Source organism: Tachysurus vachellii, chromosome 10 (genome assembly GCF_030014155.1).
Source record: "Tachysurus vachellii isolate PV-2020 chromosome 10, HZAU_Pvac_v1, whole genome shotgun sequence".
NCBI classification, from domain to species: domain Eukaryota; kingdom Metazoa; phylum Chordata; class Actinopteri; order Siluriformes; family Bagridae; genus Tachysurus; species Tachysurus vachellii.
This window is the reverse complement of record NC_083469.1, coordinates 18443218-18469723: the sequence shown is the minus strand read 5'-3', so window position 1 is coordinate 18469723 and position 26506 is coordinate 18443218. Positions and strand designations below refer to the sequence as shown.

Genomic DNA, 26506 nt, shown 5'->3' with positions numbered 1-26506 from the left:
TAGTGGTAGATTTGTTGTTGGTAGTATAAGAGTAGTAAGTGTGTTGTTTTTAGCACTAGTAGTGGTAATATATTTGTTGTTGTTAGTAGTGGTTGTAGTTTTGTTGTAATTGTTGTTATTATTATTAATGATAGTAGATTTGTTGTTGTTGGTAGTATAAGAGTAGTAAGTTTGTTGTTTTTATCACTAGTATTGGTTGTAGTTTTGTTGTTGTTAGTATAAGAGTAAGTTTGTTGTTTATAGCACTAGTAGCTGTTGTAGATTTGTTGTTGTTGTTGTTAGTAGTAGTGGTTGTAGTTTTGTTGTAATTGTTGTTGTTATTATTATTAATAGTAGTAGATTTGTTGTTGGTAGTATAAGAGTAGTAAGTTTGTTGTTTTTAGCATTAGTATTGGTTGTAGTTTTGTTGTTAGTATAAGAGTAGTAAGTTTGTTGTTTATAGCACTAGTAGCAGTTGTAGATTTGTTGTTGTTAGTAGTAGTGGTTGTAGTTTTGTTTTAATTGTTGTTATTATTATTAATAGTAGTAGATTTGTTGTTGGTAGTATAAGAGTACTAAGTTTGTTGCTTTTAGCACTAGTATTGGTTGTAGATTTGTTGTTGGTAGTAGTGGTTGTACTTTTGTTGTAATTGTTGTTATCATTATTAATGGTAGTAGATTTGTTGTTGTTAGTATTAATAGTAAGTATAGCGTTGTGATTGTCCTGCACATTAATAGAGGGAAACCTCTGTAGCTTAGACGCAATAGGCTAAACGAGCAGAAGCTAACGAGGAAATGAGTGAAACAAACGCAGAATCAGGAAGCAAAAGAACAGAGAGATTGAAACGCGGAAGATCACGTTTGTCCAAGTGAAGTGTGTCACAGGGCTTCCCCACTGTGTCTGCAGTGCGCGTCAAGACAAACATGACCAACTGGACCGGCTCAAATCTTTGCTCTATCACTGTGACGGACTTTTAAAATCCGATGATTAATGCACGGCGACTTGGTAAACGGAACATGGAGCGATCAATCGCGGTGTAAAAAAATCGCAGCACTCTGGATCAGTGCACGTACATTTTCCTCTTAAAATTATTCCATAATCGATGCCAAAAGAGAGGCGGAGGTCTCGGAAGGAGGCGTTGACCTGAAGCTCCACTCTCCCCCCAGCAGCGGAAAAGCGCGCCAGGGCCACTGCTCGTCCACGACGGTCTGTGATGAGCGGCTGCCGATGGCGAGCGCGCGCCAGGTGCCGCAGGTGACCGTGACGGCGGTGGAAGGCAGCGGCGCGCGGGAGCTCGAGTTCGAGGAGGTGGAGGCGCTGAACGGAGGCGCGCCGCTCCGCCGCAAACTCTCCAACTCGTCCGTGTCGTCCACTGGCTCGTCAGTGGGGTTAGAAGAGTCTGAAGACGACGTTCTGAGCGACAACGAAACGAAGAGCAAAGGGATCGTTACTTTAGAGCATGTAGGAGACGGAGGAGAGGTGAGTCACGACGATAACACATTCAGGCGGAATTAAAGGTTTTCTGTCGGCCAGGACTTTTAAATCTCCAGCAGAAATAAATCAAAACAACTGGACTAATCTTTAGAGAAACTCAGTCAGTGTCTCTCTCGCTCTCTGTTTGTAGTGATGATATTATTCACTTGTCTGTGAGTAAACATAGACTTTTTTGTCAGTGAAAAGACTGCAATTTGATTTTAATATGAAAAACAAACAACCTACTAGGTCAAAACTACACTTTCAGACATGAAGGTAACTGTATTGTGTCATTGTACTATAAAGGATCATTGTTGTACCTTTAGTCTGTATATTTTCCATAGAAACCTGCACATACTATATGTTTAAAATGATTTAAGGTAAAAACATTCCAAAAAAAATTTTTTCTAAAAGTTATGCTTTAGGTTAAAAGTTGACCAAGTGCGCACTAAACACATACAACATGTATCTCTGATGGGATCACAAGAGCGTTGTGGGATCAAGAAGCCAAACTTATGAAGTTAATGTTAGGACATGTTTGTAATCTGCGAGGACAAAGTAGAACACGACGGCATGTGAAAACAGATATCATTTTTCACCATTACTGTACGCATGACTACAGTTGACTAAGACCTTTCTGATAGACATAACTCGTTTGTAACATGCTTATTCATTTATTGCATAAAAATTCACTGGAGTTTAGGAGTGGTGTGATCAAAGCTAAAACTCAACACGTTATAAGCTTTCGAGACTAAAACTTACTGTAGGTGGTAATCTGTCGTTAAAGTAGCATTTAATATGCTATCTGAACAAACACAGAGTAGTATTTTATCTGAAGTGTGTGTGTGTGTGTTCCATTGTTTGCCAAGTGTCTACTGTTGTTTTGGATAAACGTGCAGTTCTCGGAATACTGTTGGACGATCGCATCCATAGAAGGCGTTAACAGTCTCAGAGCTTTAAACACCAGCAGCGTCTCACAGTCTGGGTGTCATGTCTGTACAGTATCCAACCTGAGCCTTCAGAAGCTCATTTCCACATGAAGGTCTTATTTTGTTGACCCTTTAATTGTACAAAAGAGACATAAACCTGAAAGGGCATTAGAGCATTTATTTCCCTTAAATATCTTGAGGATTGAGGCAGTCTTATCTTGGCACATTTGTAGAAAACAAACCTTTAGTGCAGTGACATTTAAAAGTGAAGCTACATCGTTCAGAGGGCATTTTCACCACTTCTTTAAAAAGGAACAACTTCAGGCCTGTTGAAATAAAACTCGACAGATCATCACAATGATTAGACTGAGTGTGCTTCATATATTCCTAACTTGGCTAAACAATGAGTTCTTTATTTAGCTTGTTCTTGTTTAATAGCGCACAGTTATATGGTAATGCAGTGTTAATGGCTACTCTTGCCTGAAGTTTTTTTTTTCCATCTTACAGCCTGCACATCCATCCAGTTAATGAAAACAAAGCGTCAGGCTCTCGGATATTTTCAGTAAAATGACTAAGAGCTGTTCACTGTAGAGGGTTAATACATCAAACCAGAGTGTGGTTTAATACGTCTGTGTGAGAGGTGACATTTTGGTCAAGCAAAGTGGGTTTATAAAGTGCTATAATCTTCTTAGGGTTCATCTGTGCATACATACACTCTGTATACATACAAACGAATAAGATATATACAGTATTTTACTTTGTTTAACTTTTTTCGCCGTAATGAAACTGAGAAATTTGAGGTAAAGTATTTCTTGGTGAGTACATGATGTAATATTTGCTGCAGACAAACATTTTGTTGTTTTAATACAAGCATAGCAGCCACTTTGCTCTCCCACCCAAGATTCATAAGAGTTTAAGAGCTGACTCGCTCATGTTGGCATATAAAATCCAATATGACTGCACAATTCAATATTTGCCTTATGGGTGTGTTACAGATCTGTGCATTTACTTTTGTACAAGATTCAAGTTTGATGTTGTGCAAAAGCTTGATTGTTCTTATTGCTTATCTGTCCATATGAGAGTTCTCTACAAATCCACAATACAACTTCTGTCATGGAAAGTAGATAGCGTTTGAAAAATAGCTTACCTGGTCCTTTTTATCTTTTGCGTTCTTTAGCGTTCTATACCTAGAGTCCTGAGGTTAATGTTGCACGCACATGTCTGTATCTGTTTAAAACTAGGACACGGGCAGTTATTTATAAAGCATTTAAATGATTAAAAAAAGTCTTTCATAGTAAGAGCAGATTGTGTGCTCAACATTTCAGCTGTGACCTTTTACTATAAACACTGTTGTGTGTCAGAATATGTGTTTTGTGTGTGTGTAGGTGGGGAGTGTGTGTAGGTGTGTGCACATGTTAGTGGAGGAAAATGGCATTTGAATTCAGGAAGGTTAATAGTATCTAAATCTAAAACGTTGCCTTCAAGACTTTTCATATGTCCGGCCAAAACAACACAAACAATATTTAACAATGTGGGTGGTGTGATTGTGCGATTATGGCTAATTATTTTCCAGTATCCAGTAACTGCATGTTATTTCTTACTATTATATAAAATATAGAATTCACTTACGTTAAACAGTCATTCTCATGTAATAATAACAAACACAGCTGGTCATCTGACCGAGAAACAAGAAGCAGAAATCTTTTTTTTCTCGATCCAGTACCAAGTAATAACAAGACTACGTTTCCCGGTACTGATACCGATACTTTGTAAAAAAAAAAAAAAGAGGAGGAATTAGATGTGAAAAACATTTCAAGACTGCCACTATGACTTTCTGTGGAAAAAACAAACAAAAAGAAACACTGTCAAATGTTTTGAAACTCAACCAAAAATGCGCTCTTGAAAAACACACTCAGTAGAAATCTTAAACACGAATTCAACTAAAATAGAGTTTCTGTTCATTCCAGCACACGTGTAACGTGTCACGTTCGACCTCAATTATTTGTGAGCATGACATATTTCCACTACTGCACTTTTTCCTTTCAGCCGTCTCATTTATAACTCATGTTCACTTACACACAGGTCACACAGGTTTGTTTGATTAATAATAATTAAAATAAATAAATAAATAAATAATAAAAATAACTGCCACATCACCCACTACCTCAGCTGGACTTTTACACAATTGCACATTTTGTACTTTAACAGCATATATGACATTATGTTCATATTCACACTACCTCTTTCTTTCTTCCTTCCTTCCTTAATTTCTATCTAACTTGTGCCTTATTTTTATTTTTATTCCTTTACTTTATTTTTGTTCTCTTCTATTTTTTCTATTTTTATATCGAGGACAGTCGTAAAAAGCGTTTTGTACTGTGTACGATTGTGCATGTGACTTTAAAAAAAAGTGAATTTAATAATAATAACACTTAATATTTTAATATTTTCAAACACCGAGTGTGTTGAGACTTTATGGATACTGGCATGTTGGTATAGGAAATAAACTTTTAACCAAAATAGGCCTTTTGTGGTGTGAATACACGGAAAAAAACACGGAAACTATAAAATAGCTACACTGCAAAAAGCTTGATGAAATTAGAAAAATAAAATGCGTGCATTGGTCCCACGTGATAGAATTAGCATAAACACACCAAGCATTTCAAATTCCTGAATAAAAATAAACCCATAGCTGAGACTAAAAACAAACAATGCTGGTGTTTTTTAACACTTTACTTGCATAAATCCATACAGGAAGTCATGTCTTGTTGAGAAACGTAATATTTTTATTTGAAGTATGCGTAATATTTTTTCTTTTATCTGACTGACCACATTTTTTTTTTTTATGATCCATTCATATGATAAGAAGCACAAGTAGTTCAAATAAATATCACAGAAGCAGTTTGAAAATATCCGGCTGACATTGGCTTAGCACTCTGCATGTTAGTATCAAAATGAAATAACTGCTGTGAAGTTCGATCACAGATTTGCTCTGTGATCTTTCAAAACTAGCTTCAGTGAAAAACTAAAAGATGGCTGTTCAAGTTTGATCAAGTTTGCCAGCATTTGGTGTCGTCTATGGGTCACATTTCCGACCTACTATTTTATTTATTTAGACAATTTGATTTAATATCTTGTTCATTTGTCTAATTACTGATGGCCCTCTGGATAGAATGGTGACCAGGCTGTTAACTTGCAAATGGAATTACATCTGTGCCAACAGTCACGTTGGCCGCGTTTACTGGAAAAACACACCGATTTCTCTGTCAGCTTTGCTAATGAGCAGTAACACAAACAAGCAGCTCAACCCAAGTCGTGTCCTCGTAATAAAACCCTGCTAATGCTCCACACGGCACATTTTACAAACAATCATCTCGAAGTGTATATATACTTTGGTACAGGATGACCAACAATGAAATTCTGCTAATATTTACATTCTTTGGATTTCTGCAGCTTAATTGCTGGTAGATAGGGAGTCAAACATTTGAAGCTTAATCCTAAACCAAATTGGCACTCGATCCGACTGCTCACCGTGTTTGATGATCTAGAATTAGATCCAAGTGTGATTTTCCATGGGTCGGATACAGAGTTACATCCCGACAGAGATAAAGTGACACATTATACACAGTGTATTATACTGAGTTGGATGCTTTTTTCTTAAACTTCACTCAAGTCCTATAACTTAAGAAATAAGAACCTACACGTTTACAAGATTTACATCCATTTACACCACCGTACTGCAGATTACCTGAATCTGACCTGGTCACAATGAGTTGAGATCTTTTGTGTTACAGCACAGTTTAGACTTAAACGCAGTAAGAGATTCAAGAATCCAAATTTTTGAAATGTTTTTGTTTTTTTTCCTCACCCTATCATACAACATGCTCCTCATTACCTTATAAATAAACCTCAATAAAATAAGATTAAAAGATAACTTCAAACTAAGACTGAATATATATAACAAAGATAAACTTAGAAATAATGTTTTAATATAATTTTGTTACTTTTAGTACTGTTACTATAATTTTTGATATGGTGAAGTTTCCCATAGTCAGATCTCAGAACTTGTAAAGTAAAAGAGAGTGAAAGTAAAAAACTGGAAAGAAGGAATGAGTGTTTCTAGCTGCTGTAACGAAAGTGTTAAACAGAAACTAGCTTCATGGCTTTTCCACAACATTAACTGTAAATATAAACAGAAAAAAAAACATACTGATTTGTTGACAATTACAAATATTCAGCAGTTTGATATGGTATAAAGGTATAAACTTTATAAAATTTGCATTGTTGTTGGGATCCTGCCACATCCTACCTTCTAGCAAGATAAGCTATTTTTACCTGACAGGGTACTTTTACCAACCCCAGACTACCCTGAGAGACATGAAGCCCTCATCTTTTTGAACGTCTGCTCATGTTGTATCACAGGGCAGCACAACCCTGTCTGAGATGAGCCCTCTTTCACACACATGAGCTCAGCCGTGATCTGCTAGTTTTACCGTGATTGATGCTAGGAGAGAGAGAGAGAGAGAGAAAGAGAGAGCGAGAGAGAGTATTATTTCATTCATTTGCCTTGGTTCCCGGGTTTTGCCATGGTCAGAATTCAAACTCACCTCTCAGGAGAGAAACTGGCTGATTATATTTGTATATGTTGTATTCCTTACTTGACCGAATGAGTGAATATTTCCAAGATAATCAGCTTTTTTTGCTCTTAGTATATTTGGATGTTGTGTGTAAGAGCACTAAGCCAAAATGAACGCAGCATACAATTAACCAAGCAGTTACCACTCGTGTTTAATGTGTCTCAGCAGGTCAAACCCTGGTGGATGTTGAAGACTGTCGTCCATTGGCAAGTTGTAGCCTCGCACAGAAAACGGTTGTCATGGGTACAGTTAGCCGGTCATAAAGGTAAGACTGCTTCATCTTAACATATAATTAGTACTAACTTACAACCAGTGAATTCTAGCCATCTCGTGTTTTTTTTCTTTCATTTATTGTTATTATTATTAATGCAGGCAGCTTCAAAGCAGGAGAAGGGGGCACCATCCTGAAGAAGTACGCCGAGAACGAGAAGCTGTGCTTCGAGAGCTTAAGCGGAGATGTGTTGGAACAATTTGTACCAGCGTACCGCGGAACGGTTGAGAGAGATGGAGAGCTCTTCCTGCAGATGAGCGACCTGCTGACCAGCTTTGACGGGCCAAATGTCATGGACTGCAAGATGGGAGTGAGGTTAGAAATTAAAAAGGCTTGTAGAAAAATTGTAGATTTATAGAATGCAAACCTTTTCAGTCAAAGGACTTGTTGGATTTAGACCATTATCTGTGCTTTTACAAAATTACTAAATGCTTCTTTAAAACAGATGGTGTGTTATGCAATAATTAACAGATTAGGGTTCCATGTGGTCAGTAAGACTCATGTAAATAAAAAAAAAAAAACAGAGCTGCTGTGGATAAAACGAGGTGGATGAAAAAGTGATGCAAATGTTTAAGTCAGTGCTGAGTGCATCATGACTGCATTTTGCTGGAACTGCCAAATGCTAGTGCTAATTGTCTATTTATTTAATACCCAGCAAGTTGTACATACTCATTTATGTATTAAACATTGTGGATTACTAATAAATCAAATTTAATCTCTGCACTTAAATATGAAATGAAAAAGCTTATAATTTTTGTTAAGACTGAGAGATGTGTTTGTGTAAAGGACCGAACTGAAGAACCGTGTTATTCAGAAAGGAAGTTATTGTGGTCAGGTTCATAGAGGTTTAAACGAGGCTAATAGTTTGTTTATGTTGTTTACACTGATCTGCCATAATATTAAAACCACTGACAGGTGAAGTAAATAACACTGATTATGTTGTGTAGTGGGATCTGTTAAGGGGTGGGATATATTAGGTAGCAAGTGAACAGTCAGTTCTCAACGTTCATTTGTTGGATGCTGGAAAAAACAGGCATGCATGAAACTCTGAGCACCACATGGTGATGGTAAGACGACTGAGTCATAACGTCTACAAAACAGCAGGTATGATGCATGTGAGAGAAAGCTAGTACACCTGGTCTAATCGCACTGAACTGTACACACCACTGTTGCACAAACTGCAGATAAAGTATGTGGATAAGTGTATATGTTCTTTATCGTTAAAAAAAATATAATCCCATACACATTTATAATCCAGACAGCAATATAGCTTGAGGAAGTTGAGAAACTATTAGAGGCAGACTTTTATTTGATTAATCTTGAATTTTTGTATTATATTAATCTTTGTATAATATTACATTTTTGTATGTTACTTATGTTCTGTAAAGCTGCTTTGAGACCATTGTTAAAAGGGCTATACAAATAAATTTGAATTGAATTGAATTTACAGAAACAAGATGTTTTTCTGTGTTTTAGCAGGGCAGAGTGGTATGGTTTCTATTTAATAATAATAAGGTACAGATAATGTAAACTCCTACTTTACACACATTTCAGTAAGGATCTCACATCGAGAGAATGTAAGCTAACATATATTATTTTCATTTTTATGTATTTGTTACTTGTGCATGTAAAACTGTGAAATGAGTGACTGTGTGTGGTTAACTTCAGCCTGTTTAAACACCTGTTTTAGCTCTTGGTCTGTTTCCTGTCGAAGCACAAAGACTAAAGCTTAAGCTCATAAAAAATGAAGACACTCACAATTAACAAGCGAGGCATGAATTTCCGGCACAGAGCACTCTCTTCGTCTCTGCACACACACACACACACACACAAGCACACATGGGGTGTCCCTTAGGGCTTCCTTCTCATACACTTTACACATGACAGATACTTAGACTTGTTTTTGGAGGAGTCCCCTGTTGACTTCCTCTTTTTACACAGGAAATCACAAAAAAATTGTAATTGAAACTTGCATTAAAAAAAATAAGAACAACAGGATTAAGCAACTCCGCTGTTCTATTTGTATAAGTCTGATGCTGAAATGTTTGTAGAGACCTATTAAAAAGTATGATGAAGTGTTACATTATTTATGGGACTTTTTTGTTAATGAGGCCAAAGATTTCCTGTGATTTCCACCTCATTTTTCTCAGTAGTCCTGTACAGTAAATGGCCCGACAATCAGATGTGTAGAATTATAGTCGATCCATTCAATCACTTGCTATCACTGAAAATGCTCAGATAAAACGGATACTATAAATCCTAGCTTTAGAGAGTCTTTTTCAATCCGGCAACCCTTTAAAACCAAGCATGAAAAGGTTTTTGTCTGCTGTAAAAGGCTTCATCAGATTTCTCAGCAGGCATCATCAAGCTCTTCACAGCCCGTCTTTCAGAGAGTGACTCACACCTCGGTACGTGTTCTCTTCTTTTCCATCAGAACCTATCTGGAGGAAGAGCTGGTGCGAGCCAGGGATAAGCCCAAACTGCGCAGGGATCTGTATAACAAAATGCTGGAGGTGGACAGCGAGGCTCCTACTGCTGAGGAACACAAGCAGCAGGCCGTGACCAAGCTCCGGTACATGCAGTGGAGGGAGACTATCAGCACCACCAGCACTCTGGGCTTTCGCATCGAGGGCATCAAGGTACCTGCACAGGCAAAAAAAACCAAACATTTGATGAGGGAAGACACACTTAGTATCAGTGGAAACAGGATACGGCATCTGAATTATTTAACGTGATCCCACCTGCATGTAAATGTCAATATAAAGGTTAGGCCGCAAATATTGACTCGCCGTAATCGCCGTGTAAATCACCAGCACTTATGAGTAAGGCAACGGTTTTGTATGTATATCACATACATGTACATTGAGCTGGAAAACCTGTCACATAAGAACATGAAATTTACATAGAATTTTCTCCTGAAACTAAAAAATGAAGCCTTTTGCATGGAGCTCAACCACAGGTACAGTAGCATTCAGTAAAATTAAAGGCGTTTAAAGACAGCCAGAACGAAAGATTTTATGTTCACGTTTGGTAAATTGTCTCCTTACCGAAAATCATCTCTGCAGATTAGCAAGATTAAAGGAAGCACTTTGCCTCGTCATTTAGGTGCTGAACAAGAAAGAATTTCCTGGTTATAAAATTGTACTTTTTGCTTATTTTTTGTAGTAGACAGTTACAGAAGGGAATTATTTACCCTTTAGATCAGTTTAAGTTCCCTTTTTGAATCTGGTTCCTCTCAAGGCTTCTTCCTCATATCGTCTCGGGAAGTTTTCCTTCCTATCAGAGGCTCTTGTTAAATCATTAGGGATAAATGATGGATAGAATATCCATACATTCAGGATAGAATGTATATCCTGGATTATTATTTTGTTAAGCTGCTTTGTGACAATGTCTGTTTTTAAAGCTATAAAAATAAAACGAATTGCTATTTATTATTTCTCATTATTTCACACATCTATCTATCTATCTATCTATCTATCTATCTATCTATCTATCTATCTATCTATCTATCTATCTATCTATCTATCTGTGTCTGTCTGTATGTCTGTCTATCTATCGGTCTGTCTGTCTGTCTGTCTGTCTGTCTATCTATCTATCTATCTATCTATCTATCTATCTATCTATCTATCTATCTGTTTGTCTGATTGTCTGTCGGTCTGCCACTCTATCTATCTATCTATCTATCTATCTATCTATCTATCTATCTATCTATCTATCTATCTATCTATCTATCTATCTATCTGTATGTCTGTCTGTCTATCTATCTATCTATCTATCTATCTATCTATCTATCTGTATGTCTGTCTGTCTATCTATCTATCTATCTATCTATCTATCTATCTATCTATCTATCTATCTATCTATCAGAAAGCAGACGGAACATGCCGGACAGACTTTAAGAAGACTCACTCAAAAGAAGAAGTCACACAGGTCTTCAAGGACTTTGTCAGCGGGAACGGAAAAATAATTGTGCGTAAGAAGAACCAGATCATCCAGTTTGGTTCAACTCTCTTAGCCAATACTCTCACTATTACTTAAGATGAAAATATGTACTTAAGAACACACAGATTGATTACCCCAGATGCAATATTTTATCTTGGATTTATCTGACTTTAGTAGATTTTAGAATGATGATGATTCATCTGATAGTTTTTTTAATCTCCTCAATATTTCACTTCTCTCTCAGGACTCGCTGCCAGATTCAGACTTGGATTCCTAAAACATACATTTTTACTGTTGTTACTAAATAATGTAAATAAGTTACTGAATGAAATGGTTTGTTTTTTAATGAAGAAATTAATAAAATGATTTGATCTTAAGGGGTTTAAACGTTGTGAACTGTGAACGTGTGTTGAAATGGAATGAATAATTTGTATGTTTTAAATGGATGAAAGTGGGACTTTATAGAATACTAGAGAGGACCAGAAACAATGCAATGAATCAAATCTTTTTTGTGATTGTTCGGTTGAAAATGTTTGTTTTTGCTTAAGCTTTTTTCAATATTTGCAATACACCATGAGGGGTTTTATTGGCCTTTTTTTTCCATAAAATCTACCAGTGAAGACACATGCGTAATGACTTTCTATGATAGCTGTACTCATGTTTGATGCACACAAATTGAAAAGGTATTATTAAAGGTTTTTCAATATTAAGCTATAATTAAATTAGTCACTAGTCTGGACACTAACTTTGGTATTTGCTATATAGTGTTTAGTTTAATTCTCACATCTGTCTGTTACAGAACTCCTACATTAGGAGGCTGGAGGATATCAAACAGACCCTGACAGCTTCAGACTTCTTCATGAGACATGAGGTAACTTCAAGCACTTTTGTGCTTTTGCTCTTTGTCTTTGTGATTATGGTTTGAACTTATGGCAGACAAGACCTTCCTTCTTTTCAAATGATGCAACATGAATGTGCTCAGGTGCTTGTTCAGTCTCTTGTCATGTCGAGTCTGGGCTAATGCAACTCACTCCTAGCAAGTCTGCCTCCAAGCACTATTTGACCTCTGCAACTGATGCAGAATGCAGCTGCACGACTTGTTTTCAATTTACCTAATATCTCCTACACCACCCATTGCGCCACTCCCTTCACTTGCTTCTTCTAGCAGATTTAAAACACTGATGTTTGCATACAAAGCCAAAAAAAGACTAGCACCCACATCTAAACATCTAAAGACCTACAGTACATCTTTCTGAATTAGTGAAGCTTAAACATAAACCCGGAAATCTTGTCTGTGTGCTTTTCCTGCTATATTAAGCTGAGAGTTTTTTAGACTGATGGTATTCTTAGTCTGTGACCCAGTGAACCATTATCAGGATGTATTTATTGATAGAGACTTCAACACACTTCTGTAAGTCACTCTGGATACAGGCGTATGCAAAATGCTGTAATTGCTGTACTGTCAAATAACACACGTCTGCAATGACATGTTATGGAACATTTCATTTCCCAGGTGATTGGGAGCTCGATGCTGTTTATCCACGACCACACAGAGCGAGCTGAAGTCTGGCTCATCGATTTCGGTAAAACCACAGCTCTCCCAGAGGGTCAGACATTGGATCACGATAAACCCTGGCACGAGGGCAACCGAGAGGACGGATACTTATGGGGCCTTGACAACCTGCTGCTCACCCTCCGCTCCCTGCCAGTACAATGCTCGTACTGAACTTAAACACGAACCCTTTTCAATCACGCCACGGGGAAATGCAACAATCCTTTCATTTGCAGAATAAAATCACTTGTGCCCTTTCGACGCTCTAGCTTCTGAGCTGTGTATCAGCTAGCTTTTCAATTCAATTCAGTGCCTCCTGTCCATAGCTAATAAAGTTGGAGAATTTACAGCAGACACTGACATCAATTAGTACCCTGTTTGTAATCAGCCTCAATTTAAATAACCATACAACCACAGTGAAGACTATGATTATACCAGTAGACTCTTAGTACACAATCTACCATTACAGTACAATAACTGAAAGTTCATTACCAACAAATTACCATCAAAAAGGCGAGCCAGATTCCTTTGCTTTGAGGTAAGCATTTATGGTGTATTTTATGACGATTAGTCAGTGCTAATGTGTACCAGACTGATAAGAAACACAGAGCCTATTATGCATGCCCAGCCTAAGCAAGAACATTATCACAAGACATCCACCCACACCACATCTGGGGGTGGCTCACCAGATTTATTTCCCACATTCATACACTTGCTTTTCTCTTGAGCCTTATCTTAAGACCAGTTTTGTGATCATGCTTTGTGTTCTCACTTTGAGGTGTTGTGGAATGACTCACTTGTTTGTGCAGTGCCTGTTAGTGTGTTTAGCGCAAATGAAGACTCGCCTGTTCATGCAGTTACTGGTATAATGGCAAGTGAAAATTGGCCTAATGCAGGTTCTGACTCATGAGCAAATTGAACCAACAGTCTTAGGAATATGAGGGCACAGCAGGAACCTTAGTCATCTTTTCCACAGTGAAATAATGTGTAATGCTGAAAAGGCTGCATATAATGATTAAATAACATGTGCTAGTAAAAAAAAAAACAGTGTACTGCAGTGTTAACTATTTCAGGCAGCATTTTCAATCATTTGTATTTTGTTTGGCTGCTCTAATTGTATTTGCACCACAAGAGCAGAAATATTTCCCAGCTCTGGTATTGTAGCCATGTTGAGTTGAAATCCCAGGACTGCCAAAGAACCAATTTTGGACCCACCAAATAGCTAAACCTTGATCCTTTGTAGAGAATTTGTGCTAAAACTAAATCACGATCATCTCCACAAACTGTAAGACACATCACCATGTCTCTCTGTGTGTTTTTCTTTTTTACCCACCTTAAGTTCTATCTTCTCTCTCACCTCCTGTGCTTTTTCTTAATATGGGACTGTCCACTAGGACCTATTCTCTCTGTCGAAACATTAAACACGTGTATGGGTTTACGAGGGTCTGTGGGTTTTAACCACGTTTAAACCCCTGATCATTTTTGAGACTTTCCTACTTGAATATCACTAGTATGCAATTAATCAGTGTATATACAAACTGTTTCAGATTGTTTTTAGAGCTCATCTTGTGGCTTTTCTTGTTGATATTTTAAAGGCTTTATAGTGTTTTTATGTTGTTAAGCATTAAGTGCAAGAACCCGGGCTGCAGTTTGCTTATCTAGATTTCTCTAAAAGTATTTTCCATGTCAGATCGGACAAATATTTACCTTCAGACACTATTGTTTTTAGGGACAAGGTGACAGTATTTATTGTCACGGGATGAACACATTTAAGATGTTCTCATAATAAATATCTTTAGAATGTTCATTTTGTTGTCTTTTTTCATCCCAAAGTTCAGACAACCATAAAACTAACATTCAAATATTCTTAGTGATGTAGTTAATTTCTACACTGGGATGGTAGGATGATGGGTAAATGAAGGAAGAAATAACTAAAGTGAATGAAGTGACAAGTAAAAAAGGCAGCAAGTGAACAGTCAGTTCTCAACATTGAAGTGTTGGAAGCAGGAAAAATGTCAAGGCAAGTTTAAGAAGCTGAGGACCAGATCATGATGGCTAGATGATTAGCTCAGGGAATCACCAAAACAGCAGGTCTTGTGGAGTGTTCCTGATATGCAGTGGTCAGTCCCTAACAAAAATCGCCCAAGGAAGGTCAACCAGTTAACCAGTGACAAGCTGTTGTGCTCGTACAAACCTCACTGATGTTACTGAGGAACAAAAGGCTAACTCATCTGGTTCGATCCCACAATGGAGCAACTGAAGCACAAATACTGTAGCTCACAACGGCACATCTTCAGGGGTCTTCTTGGTCAAAGGTGTTGTAGCAGAACAAGGACAACCTACACAATATGAAGCAGGTAGTTAATACTTAATGTTCAATGTTTAACATTATGGCTGAGCAGTGAATGGATGACCTGCAGCAGGAAAGAAATTGGCATGTTATATTGAATTGTTTCATGCAGCTGCTTGAGGCACAGTTCTCGTGTTCCCGCATTTATCAAATTCACAGTCAGAACTGTAGTCAATCATGTTTTTTAATTTATTTGAGGTTTGGAATTACTCTAATAAATCTAGAAGACTATTACATCCAGTAGTAATAGAATTTTCCCAGAAACAAAAGGAACAGATATTTCAAGAAATTCCATTGCTCCACCTTGTGGTGATTGAAGATGATGCAGCTACCTGCATAAACAGTGGGTATTTATTCACCCTGTTGGCAGTGATCCAGTCTCAATAATCAAAAAGGTTAAACAAACAACAAAGTACACATGAGGTTAAATAATATATAGTAATTGTTAGTCCAAAGTAAAATATAAATCTATAAATCTATATATACACACACACAAACACTTCTTTTTTTCTGGGTAAAAGAAGCTTGTTCAGTGTAGTAGTAGCATCAGTGAAAAAAATAACAGAAAATGAACGACAAATTATGAAAAACTCTAAATTTATCTGAAAAAAAAAAATCTGAGGTTTTGTTTACAAGAAAATAAAATTCATAAATGCAATAATATAAAATGCAATAAACCAACAGCAGGCCTAGAAAGTGGTTAACCCACACTTAGCTTTTAACTTAAATTAACTGGAATTCTTAACCAACAAAATAAAATATAGCATTAACATATAATATTCATCAGAATGCATTAGATGTAGGAATATATCACTGATGTGTCACTTTGTCCTGGAGCACATCCTTATCGATGTTCCACCATGGGTTCACTTACACAACATACAGTGAAACACCAACACTTTGTTTAAGAAACTGTCAGCTACTGACAAATCCAGACAAAAGTTCAGCTCAGTATGAATCCACTGGTTCTCTTCATACTTCATTCATTCATTGTTTTTACACCTTCTTTGTAGGATTGGAATTTTTTTTAGCTTTCTTGCCATTTTTGCATTTTTTTAGTCTTATAGAACACCTAGCAGTTTACTATTTAAACTACTATTGCTTGAGAATCTCATAATCTGGCATTTGGCTCTTCCTGTTATAGTAAAAATGAATTTCCTCCAGAGTCCTTTAAGCTATCCTGGTTTAGACATGATTGTATATCTACTGCTGGTTCTTCAACATATATTCAACAAAATATCATTCACAGTTTTAAATCTAGTGTAAATGGTTGAGAACACAAAGGAGTAAAAGATAAGTAACAGATTTCTAAAAGTTACTTACAAAATGCTACCTGCATGAACATTTGCTTACGTTTTGCTCATTCGTCTTTTATCTCTACAAGTGCAACCTCACTTCTCTTCTTCAGTAGTATGCAGTTCTTGCTACTAGGAAACACATTTCATATTTTCAGTTATAGAAAATTACACAAAATAAAATTGAAAAATAACAAAAAAATAAACACCAAAATTATCACACAGCAGAGGCGAATCAGAGGGAATGTCAACCTTGTATCTCCACATTGCAAATTTTTTTACAATCCAATTCAAATGGCATCCCATCTGGAAGAAACTATTTTAGTGCTTTTTTTTAATCTTTTGCATAACTGTGTTACATGCACTATAACTGAAACATCAGTGACAGAAAATGGCTAATGGTTTAGAGACAATGTGTGGTGCCTGTATTAACACCAGAATTAACACCAGAAGTTACGCCATAATGAAAACCAGTATAAAAACCAGTATTAACAGCAAACGATAAACGAGTATTAATACCAGAATTAAAACCAGTATGAACACCAGTATTGACAGCAGAATTAACCCAGTTTAAATGCCAGTATTAACACCAGAATTGAAACCAATATTAACCCTAGATTTAAATTAAGTATGAACACCGGTATTAACACCAGTATTAACACCAAAATTAAACCAGTATTAACACCACTATTAAAACCAGTATGAACACCAGTATTAAAACCAATATTAACAATAGATTTAAACCACTATAACTGAAACATCAGTGACAGAAAATGGCTAATGGTTTAGTGGTGCCTGTATTAACACCAGAATTAACACCAGAAGTTACACCATAATGAAAACCAGTATAAAAACCAGTATTAACAGCAAACGATAAACGAGTATTAATACCAGAATTAAAACCAGTAAAAACACCAGTATTGACACCAGACTTAAACCAGAATCAACACCACAATTAAAACCAGTATGAACACCAGTATTAGCACCAGAATTAATAATATTAACACTAGATTTAAAACCAGTACAAACACCAGAATTAACACAAAAATTAACACCAGTGTGAACACCATTATTAATACCAGTTTTAACACCAGAATTAACACCAGTATTAGCACTCAGACTACTTGCCTAAACTGTGTAGCCCTAAATTCTTCTGCATGCTGTACACATCAGGATCTTTCCATAAAGATGTTGAACATGTGAATGATACCAAATCCCTCTTAGTAGACAGAAGACAGAAGGACAGCCTAGTGAATCGAAACTGGAAACCAAAGCAGAATCTACTACAGAATCTAATACAAATAAAAAAAAAACCATAGCTAATGTTCCTTATATTTTTCAAGTTCAGATTACTGTTTTACGTTTCAACTAAAATGACAAAATGGCCAAAATCTCACTTAGATCATTAAAAGAAAAACTCATAATTACCTACACATACAACATTCACGATGTTCTGAAAAACTCACTCTATGATGGCACTCAGACGTAGATTTGTAGTGCCTGTAAGACTTGCTGAACACATATTCTATATTCTCTATAGTTTGTGAGTAGCGGGTTGATTAATGATGTCACTAATCAGAGTGGATGTAATGCCCTCCAGTAATGTTTTAACTTTTCTGTAATATATGCACAAAGTGCTTACCCATTCATTACCCATTCATACAGTATAGTTCACACAAAAAAATAATAATGGAATGGCCATCAGGTTTTCTATTATTTTGGCGCCACAAGTGTGTCGCTGCCCTCCCAATTTTTTTAGTTCTAGGTGACGCAACCTGAATGAAGTGAGCTACGATATTTTTCCGTTATTATACCGTATCTAGGTTTAGTCCAGCATCTGTAAGTGCTACACAGGAGTAACGCTAAGATCTTCTGATAACGAGAAGCCAGAGTCTCTGTCTCGTGTGGGTTTCTCAGCCTTGGTATGCCTCCTGATGTCTTCATGTCCGTAGCTGGCGTGGCGCTTGACCAGTGGTTTGTGGGTAACAGAGAAAGCAGGGCCCAGTGCTGTTAGAGAGGAGCTAGCTGCAGCACTACTGCTGGGTTTTGGAGATCTGGCAACTACTAGGGGTAGACTCTCAGCTTCATAGCTCTGCTCATCATACGCATAATTTACATTGCCACAAGGGAAGCTCTGGAGCTTAGCCAAGTCCATGACAGCAGCAAGTGATCCCCCTACAGCCCCAGCTGGACCTTTTCGTAATGCAAGACTCAAAGATCCAGGAGTACTCAAACTCATCTGAGAGGGAGCTGGTGATGAATTTGAGCATGGTGACGCATCAGCTTCAGTTGCAGAGTCAGTATATTCTGAGGTTGAGGTAAAATGAGAAGGAGCAGTGGGGGTACTGGACAAAGGCACGGATTGGGTGTGAGAAAGGGCTGTCCTTCCAAAGCTCTCCAGAATCCACGAACCATAAGTAGGGTTCCAAAGATTCTTGGTGTTGTTCTTTAGTTTTTGGCTTCCTGAGGAGGACCTAGATCTGGAACATGGTTGGTGCTCTGGGACCTGCAACCAGGAGCTCGAGCTGGCTCCGGAAGCAGAAGGTGGCTCAGCCCAAATAGGTTCCAAAGTTTCAAGTATGGTCACCTCCTGAGGCATTTGGGGTGGCCGCTGTAACAACAGCTTTGTTTTCTGGACCTGAGGGAGTGGAGTAAAGATTGCAGGCTGCACAGGTGCATCCACTGTTCGGCTCACTAGAAGAGGAGTCACGCTGCCAGATGCTACAGGACGAATCACAGTGCTGCCCTCTTCATCCACATTTGGCCCATACTCCACTGGCAGGGGCGTATTTATAACATCCGGATCCTGAACCACATTAGCAGATAAGAAGAAATGGAGGAAAGACGCAGGAAGTTAGGTTTCCTGACCAAAAACAAATGTAATTATTAATTGAAAGTGTTAATTTGACTCTACCTGAGTACAATAGTTGATCCTCTCTAAAATAGCTGAAAAGTTTGGTCGATGTTCTGGGCAGTGTTGCCAACACTGTGTCATAATCCGGTAACTACAACATGGAAAAAATATATCTGTCAATGAACAAGTCTGACTCTGTATGGAAACCAACCAATTTATAACAGAGTACTTATTAAACTCATGTGAGATCTTGAGATTGTATCAGTACATAAAGCTCTACATTTGTTATCACACAGGTTACACCTGGCACCTTTAGGGTTTCAACACCTAAAAATTATTACATCAATAATAATTACCAAATGCAAAAAGTTCTAAATAAAATAAAATAAAAAAAAGCTATAACCATTAACCATCCAATGTTCCCTTGACGAAACTTTGTTTTGTTTATGTGTCTTAAACTGTGTTTATCAGTACACTGGCATTCCATTTCACCGGCTGAACATAATCAGACTTTTTCAATCAGTATAAACAAATAAATTATTTGATCGCTGCAAGTCTGATGGCTTTCAGTGAGATGTTTTTACCTCTGTTGGGATAACCTTACGCAGAATTTTAGAGGTTAACGATAACAACTTAAAATTTTAGATGAATATGAACAAGCACTACTAGAGCTGGAATGGGTTTAATATCATCATACACTTTGAAGATATCAAGAGTTTTATTTTATTTTTTTTATAGCTTTCTATGAATATAAATAAATTTCTATGAAAAACAAATATTTATTAAACACTAAAGCCCTGAGTTTCATATGAAAGACTAACTACTGTGGAGTGTGAAATCATAAATGTTTTTTAAAAAATAGGCACAAGTTAATCCCAATAACCTGAATAACAATAGTGCAGGACAAGCCAAATCTACATAGATACATACATTTATTGTTATTATTCACACTTCTCCTGTCTGCAGTGCAGAACATATTGGCTGGTTGCTACTTACACTGGTCCTGGGCAACTCTTAGGTGGATCCATGCGTCCTCCACTTGTCACAAACTCCAGCACCTCTTGATTGGTCCTACAGGGGTATGGCATGTAGCCCAGGGAGAATATCTCCCACAGCAGTACACCAAATGACCTACAGAGGGAGACATATCACAGACATTTCCATCAAAACCACAGTAATTTAAAAACAAAAAGGATTTAGTGGGCATTTTAAAAATAGGATAGAACCATTTGATCAACTGACAGCCTAAAGAAATGTAACACAAAGGCCAAAAAAAACATTACCATGTATCAGTCTTGCAAGTGAAAATGCCCTCTAAGAAGGCTTCAGGTGGCATCCATTTCACAGGCAGCATGGCACGGCCACCCTTCCTGTAGTAACTGGCCCTGCAGTTAAGAAAATTATAGTTTAACCAATAATTGTGTCTCAGCAATTTTCCTGTCATTTTTTTCCCGCACAATGAACATTTCTCTAGTTGGCGATGTCCCTACAAAAACAGAGCAGCGTGCAAGCATAGAGCCTTCATTTAAGAGAGTCTATACCATGAACTTCACATAATTTCAAATATTTCTCATTTACACGGTTGTACACACAGGAGCTTCCATAAAGAGATAAGGCGTTATAATGGCTCTGTTTCCAGGTGCACTGTTAAAATATGCTACACACGTCTCTCAGAAATTCTGAAAAATCTAACCAATCAGATGACAACTTTGAGGCTCCTGAAGCATTTACAATTTTTTTTGCAATATGCATCAGACGTTCGGTCACCAGGTTGTGGACTTAACGCTAGATGAATACATTTTTTTGTGCAAATGCTCCAATGAATGATTTATGAACAAAACTGTTCAGATGAAGCCCATTGTCATTCATTCATCTTCTACCGCTTATCCGAACTACCTCGGGTCACAGGGAGCCTGTGCCTATCTCAGGCGTCATTGGGCATCAAGGCAGGATACACCCTGGACGAAGTGCCAACCCATCACAGGGCACACACACTCTCATTCACTCACGCAATCACACACTACGGACAATTTTCCAAAGATGCCAATCAACCTACCATGCATGTCTTTGGACCGGGGGAGGAAACCGGAGTACCCGGAGGAAACCCCCGAGGCACGGGGAAAACATGCAAACTCCACACACACAAGGTGGAGGCGGGAATCGAACCCCGACCCTGGAGGTGTGAGGCGAACGTGCTAACCACTAAGCCACCGTGCCCCCCGGAGCCCATTGTCATATATTTTATAATTATATTGAACAGGATTTATCAGTTTAATTAGCACTTAAACAGGGTATTGACTGTAAGTGTTACATTTATATATTTTCTAAAGACATCAGGTGAGATGCTAGTACAGTACAGCATCCTTTATTAAATTATGAAAACAGACAGTAATGGCACCTGTATATGTCACGAGCCATCCCGAAATCTCCAATTTTGGCCACTCTCTCTGGACCAGGACAAGTCAACAGGCAGTTACGTGCAGCGATGTCTCTGAAACAGGAAAGTCTCATTAAAGCATTTTCATTTTGTTCAACTCTAACGTGACAAAGCAAACAATTTGAGCTGATTTACACTTCTGAAAGAGGATACACACTCAATGTATTAGTAGTTTGTACTTCAAGGAAATTCTTTTCTTCTTCTTTTATACGATAAATACTAAAAACTGCATTTGGGGCATTTATTAGTGTTTACAAATGTCACTGCAATATTTCTGCTGTGTCACTACCTATGAATGAAGTGGTTCTCCTCCAGATATCGGCAGCCAAATGCAATGTCTCTGGCCATGTGTAGCAGCTCCAGCATCGTCAGGGAAGATTGCTGATTCTGTGTGAGTCGAATTGTCAGATTACTGTCTAATCACACTGTCAGCTTACAAATCACTCTGACTCACTGTACCACACAGTACACACAGACTGTTAGGAACCTGACACCTCCTATGTATATAAGATAGCACTTGTACATAAGTGTGAATTAGTTAATCCAACCTGGCAGACACTGTACCACAGGTAGAAAAAAACGCACATCTTGACACATGTACACACACTGTACAATACACATACTTAAGACACTCACAGCTCTGGGGCGGTTCTGTCTGAGAAAGCTCTTCATGTCTCCTCCAGTCATGAGCTCCAAAAGAATAAATCTGGGCAAGATCTGAAGACTGACTCCAATACAACGCACTATGTTCTGATGGTTGAACTTACTGCCAAAACACACAAACACAGACTTTTTTTTTTCACTTAAATACACACCACTATGTATTCAGTAAAAAAAAACATACATTCATTTTATGCAATGCTTTATCAAATTTTTTCCCATTTCTATTAAAACCAAACCACTCAGAACTCTTAAGTTGTGATCCATAGCCTCCTGTTTCACTCTGCTTAAAATTCTAAGTGACAAAGAGGCCAGACTAAAAACTAGCGAATAAAAAATACAAAAATAAAATGAGATAAAATTGTTTTGTCTTAAATACATCAGACAATGGCTGTAATAAACCTGTCTGGAACAGGATGCAGGTGTATTGTGCTCCTATGCAGAGTAACAAGGAGGCTAATGGTACAAAAAAAGATCACAGTTGGAGAATTGCAAAAGATGTCAATATTTTGGGATCACCAAGACTATAATTAGGCACCACTTCACTTGAAAAGAAAAAAAAGAGATATATACACACACACACACATATATATTTGTATAGAAAACAGTTTCAGTCATCCTATCATATGAGATGCTATTGGAACTTTGAATAAACAAGTTCTATGATATATGTGTGTGTGTGTGTGTGTGTAAAGGAGAATGAATACACAAAAATACCACTATAACTGTTATGTGTTAAAAATACTCTGTGGACATATGGTGCTGTTTTCCTCCATAATCCCTGAGAACATTGTAAAGATACATGAAGTCATGGACTGTATGAAATCCTACAGGACTATTTTAAATGAAAATGTAAACACCTCTGCCAGATATTTTACAACTGCACGGTTACTGGATCTCCTGTTCAATAATCCAAAACATAAGTCTAAATACACTACAAATGTTTCATGTCTATTCCAGTATCCTGACATAAAGCCTACTAAAAACCTGCACTCTTACAAAGAAAGCGGTTTCTTGGGGCTCTATATAGATCCCTGGGTTTAAGTACTTGACCAATAGAATCTTTTCCCAAACAAATATAATAGTTCAGAAAAGTTATATTTTATATTATATTTTACAAATATAATAGTTCAGAAAAATTATATTTCAGAAAAGATCAAATAGTTTATTACATTTGTGAATTAATAAAACTGAAATTACAAACATTAGAGAACAAGTCTTAATGCTGTCATTTTTGGCAAAGGAAGGTTGCACAACGCACTAAAAGAAAAAGAAATTTTTCAGTAAGGATATTAAACAAAGTCGTAAGATTAAGTTAATTAACCATGCTAACATTCTTTGTTACCATTTTATGCCCAAATTCTGGAGATAACTATATAATAGCATGATTTTAAAAATAAATAAATAAATATTTATTTAAATATCCATTTAGCCGCATTTAGTCTGTTATTTGCTCAATGTGCTGACTGTAATAATATGTCTCATTTGTTACTTCTGTTACTTCTCATTTGTTATCTGTACTTTTCATGCATAGAAAAAGAAGAGGAATAAGCGTTTATTTGTCATATATGCTTTACAGCACAGTGAAATTAGCCTGTTAAGAAGCTAGGGACAGCTACTGTATGATAAAGCACCTTTGCACCAGAGAGGGCCTTGCTCAAGAGCTCAACACTGGCAGCTTGACCATCCTGGGCTTGAATCGTTGAGCCTGATATGTGATGTGTTATACAGTGTCAATACTCATGGATTTATTTACAGAATAATACAAAAATAATATTGTGTCACGGGTGAATGTATATGTGGCTGTCATTACAAAGGCCATTTTGTCCCCCTGCAAGATTGTGTGCTTTATTGTCCTTTTTTTGTAATGGCCTTTAAGTGTACTGATGTAAACCATAATATCTCAAAATGAATCAAAGCATCATTGATTGTTAGAGAGCTTAAAAAACCTCTGTGGGTGAATTTAAATGTGTCAAACTAGTACTGGACTACATAAAAAAGATTTCTCATCAGATTTTTCTCTATAATCGTTCATGTCTCCACTTCTTTTCAAAACAAAGTTGCCACAAAGCATTGGACAATCCGAGTAGTGAGGACAATTTTGTGAAAAATGTAGAAGTAGTTCCTTTGCAGCAGCCTGAGCCAACAGTGTATGTCCCAGCCTGTTAATATACTGTATGGCCAAAAGAATGCTGACCATATGCTGTTGTTGATCATCCCGTTCCAGAGTTGGTCCCCATTTGCTCCAACAACAGCTTCCTCTCTTATGAGAGGAGCATGGATGAATGACCCATGACAAGGGCATTAGTAGGGATGGATGCGGAGATTGAGTGTAAAAGACCAGACATGCAGTCAATGTTCCAGTTCATTCATATTCCTAAAGATATTTAGTGGGTTTGAGGTCAGAGCTCTGTGCAGGACACATTTCTTCTACTCTAACATTGACAAACCATGTCTTCATAGACCTCATATTGTGCACAGAGGCAATTGTTGTGCAATTTTGACTTGCTGGAACAGGTTTGGGCTCGACCTCTTAAAAGGAGTCCACATATTGGTGTGATGGTCATATAGTATATCTAAGGCCATTTGTTCAAAGTACACAAATGATATTTTTTAAATGTAATTAAATAATACATGGTTTGCAGGAACTATAAAAATTATTATCTGCAAGATATTGTTTGTTCTCAAACGTAATACAGAAAAAAGCCTCAAAAAAACATTAAAATATGTAAATTAGGAGGCTTGATTCAAAGCTGAGACAATGTACTAACAGCTGTGAACTGGTCAAGCAAAAAAAAACAAAGAAAGCAAAAATATTATCTCCCCTTCAGGATATTTTACTAGAATGGTCTGGAATATCTCTTTCCTTTGTCTGTTCTGCACATGTGTATCCATTGAAGCTTTATTTGTTTGCGTAACCAGTGCCTGTAATACATACCTCATAATTAGTGCTTCCATGAGGAAATCCATCTCATCTTGCTCAGAACAGATTTCTGGAAGAGTCTAATCACACAGGCATGAAATGAAAGACAGGATTAATTTCAAGCTATTAAAAACCCAAACCCCACATTGAACACATAACAGTTATACTGACCTTGATAGCAACCTGCATGGCAGTGTTTTCTCCGTTCATTCCCAAAACCTGACCTTCATACACTTCCCCAAATGCACCATGCCCTAAAGCCCTGCAACGACAATGCTCTGTACTTTAGTGAAACTCGTTCGTTAGATCGACACTACTAAAAACGATGCATGCATATAACACTAGTCTGGTTTCAGCTAGCAACCGAAAGGGGAATGCTTAAAAGAAATATTTACCCTGAAAGACATAACACTTTCTACTAAAATGCTGAGATTATTTTTTATTTTAAACACTGGCATGTTGGTTTATATTTTCACTTTATGTAATAGTTTTCTACCAGTACACTGGTGAATCGACTTATCTGGTATTTGCTTATCTGGTACTGTATAAACAAACAAGTGATTTTATCGTTGGAAGTCAGGACACAGTTGGGTTTCTGTCTAGAGTACCGTGACTCTTTGTTTGGCTGAGCAGGGTGCTGTGAAAGGAGCAAGGTTTGAGCCCCATGCTGGGCAAATAATTCACACCTCTCCACAACCACACTGGTACAAAGATAAAATGGACCGCACAGCTCAGGCTTTTTTAATAGTAAAACACTGCTACAAAAAAAAGATGAAATTTGAACTCAGTAGTCAGAATGTAATAAATGTTATATACAAAGGTGAAAATCCAGTTAATTCTTTTTGGAAATCATGCAATTTTCCACTGTTATATAAACCATCAGCGGTATATTAAAGAAATTCAACGCTGAGAAATTCCATTTTTTGGCCTGTGGTAAAGTGAGTTAACCACAATGCCATTCAACTATCTGCTAATAGTTTCACCAGTAGGACTTAATCCTGTCTAAAAAGACAGATGCAGTTGTGCTTTATTTCTTTTAATCTTTCCAGTACTCTCAGCTCAAACACATAAGGATCCAAACTTGAACCTTATACTGCTGTCACCTTGATGGATATCATCAACTCGACCTCTAACGAGCCATGTCAAGTCTCTGCTGTAACTTATGGCATCTGTACTGTATAGCTGCATTGCAGTCTGTAACAT

The 26506-nt window shown here is 37.3% G+C and overlaps 2 protein-coding genes and 1 long non-coding RNA gene across 4 annotated transcripts in view; 1 reads left to right on the top strand and 2 right to left on the bottom strand.

Moving 5' to 3' along the window:
- Nucleotides 1–718: 718 nt before the first annotated feature.
- Nucleotides 719–13831, top strand: itpka (inositol-trisphosphate 3-kinase A). Of its 2 annotated transcripts, none has more exons than XM_060880074.1 (7): nucleotides 719–1459; nucleotides 7185–7284; nucleotides 7392–7605; nucleotides 9725–9929; nucleotides 11158–11259; nucleotides 12032–12103; nucleotides 12746–13831. In XM_060880074.1, the coding sequence occupies exons 1-7, from the start codon at nucleotides 1208–1210 to the stop codon at nucleotides 12956–12958; spliced, it is 1158 nt and encodes a 385-aa protein (XP_060736057.1). In that variant the 5' UTR covers nucleotides 719–1207; the 3' UTR covers nucleotides 12959–13831. The 2 variants fall into 2 exon arrangements, with proteins under 2 accessions (XP_060736057.1, XP_060736058.1); XM_060880075.1 differs by having other exon boundaries at nucleotides 720–1459; nucleotides 7188–7284.
- On the bottom strand, nucleotides 2541–3921 carry LOC132852706 (uncharacterized). The gene is made up of 2 exons (XR_009649128.1): nucleotides 3530–3921; nucleotides 2541–2708 (listed from the first exon to the last, which is right to left on the bottom strand). It is a non-coding gene; the product is annotated as an uncharacterized LOC132852706 (long non-coding RNA).
- A 3512-nt stretch (nucleotides 13832–17343) lies between the features above and the next one.
- The window catches only part of ltk (leukocyte receptor tyrosine kinase), a 57222-nt gene continuing 48059 nt past the window's right edge, over nucleotides 17344–26506 (bottom strand). The window contains exons 21-29 of the mRNA XM_060880269.1: nucleotides 25475–25565; nucleotides 25319–25383; nucleotides 22357–22486; nucleotides 22010–22107; nucleotides 21682–21774; nucleotides 20567–20668; nucleotides 20280–20414; nucleotides 19344–19434; nucleotides 17344–19235 (exon numbers count right to left, since the gene is read on the bottom strand). Coding sequence (XP_060736252.1) covers nucleotides 18276–19235; nucleotides 19344–19434; nucleotides 20280–20414; nucleotides 20567–20668; nucleotides 21682–21774; nucleotides 22010–22107; nucleotides 22357–22486; nucleotides 25319–25383; nucleotides 25475–25565 — 1765 coding nt within the window. The 3' untranslated portion in view covers nucleotides 17344–18275. The remainder of the gene's footprint in view (nucleotides 19236–19343; nucleotides 19435–20279; nucleotides 20415–20566; nucleotides 20669–21681; nucleotides 21775–22009; nucleotides 22108–22356; nucleotides 22487–25318; nucleotides 25384–25474; nucleotides 25566–26506) is intronic.